The 778-nt window shown below is 64.4% G+C and overlaps 1 protein-coding gene across 1 annotated transcript; it reads left to right on the top strand.

The window, feature by feature from the left end:
* LOC136021913 (C-C motif chemokine 3-like) lies at window positions 1-778 on the top strand. Its single transcript, XM_065694615.1, has 3 exons — window positions 1-124; window positions 349-457; window positions 582-778. Exons 1-3 carry the CDS (start codon window positions 52-54, stop codon window positions 667-669), a joined length of 270 nt encoding a protein of 89 aa, XP_065550687.1. The 5' UTR covers window positions 1-51; the 3' UTR covers window positions 670-778.

Raw genomic sequence — 778 nt, 5'->3', positions numbered from 1 at the left:
TGCAGAGCCCAGCTCCAGCCCTGCACGCAGATCCCTCAGCTCCACAGCACCATGAAGGTCTCCGCAGCCGCTCTGGTCGCTCTCCTCCTCGTGGCCGCCTGCTCCCCATCTGAGGCCCATCTCGGTGAGTCCGGCAGCACTGCATCCTCCCTGGGGCTCACTGTGCCATTGCTCCATAGGAGCGGCCGGGGCAGACTGAGAGCTCCATCCCCATCAGCAGGGGGAGGGCTGGGACCAGGAGGCCAATGCTGGCACCGAGGGAACAGGACACAAGAGGGGAGACAGCAAATCCCCCGGGAACCCCTGTGCCTGGGGTCTCACCAGGGCTCTCCGTCTCTGCCCTCACAGATGCTGTCCCCACCACGTGCTGCTTCACCTACCACCAGCGCCCCATCCCGCGGCGCCTCATCACCTCTGCCTATATCACCAGCAGCAGCTGCAGCCAGCCGGGAGTGATGTGAGTACCACTGGGGGCTAAGGGGGCGATGGCTGGGGCAGAGGGATGGGGACACGGCTGGGGCCCTATTGCAGGCAGCCCGCTGCCCCGGCCGAGCACTCTAACGTGGGACTTGTCCTGGCAGCATGGTCACCAAGAAGGAGCTGTGCACAGACCCCCGGGCGGGCTGGGTGCAGGCACAGGTGCAGCACTTCCAGAGCCTGAAGAACTGATCCTTCCCCACTGCCACCCCTGATGCCCCTGGTGCTTCCCCAGACCCGGGTACGCAGGAGAGCACTTGGATGGCAGCCTTCTTCAATGGGAAAGCTTATTCTATTTAAC

The sequence above is a fragment of the Lathamus discolor genome, chromosome 14 (genome assembly GCF_037157495.1).
Source record: "Lathamus discolor isolate bLatDis1 chromosome 14, bLatDis1.hap1, whole genome shotgun sequence".
Lineage (NCBI taxonomy): Eukaryota > Metazoa > Chordata > Aves > Psittaciformes > Psittacidae > Lathamus > Lathamus discolor.
The sequence above is the reverse complement of the archived record's forward strand: the minus strand, read 5'-3'. Positions and strand labels throughout refer to the sequence as shown.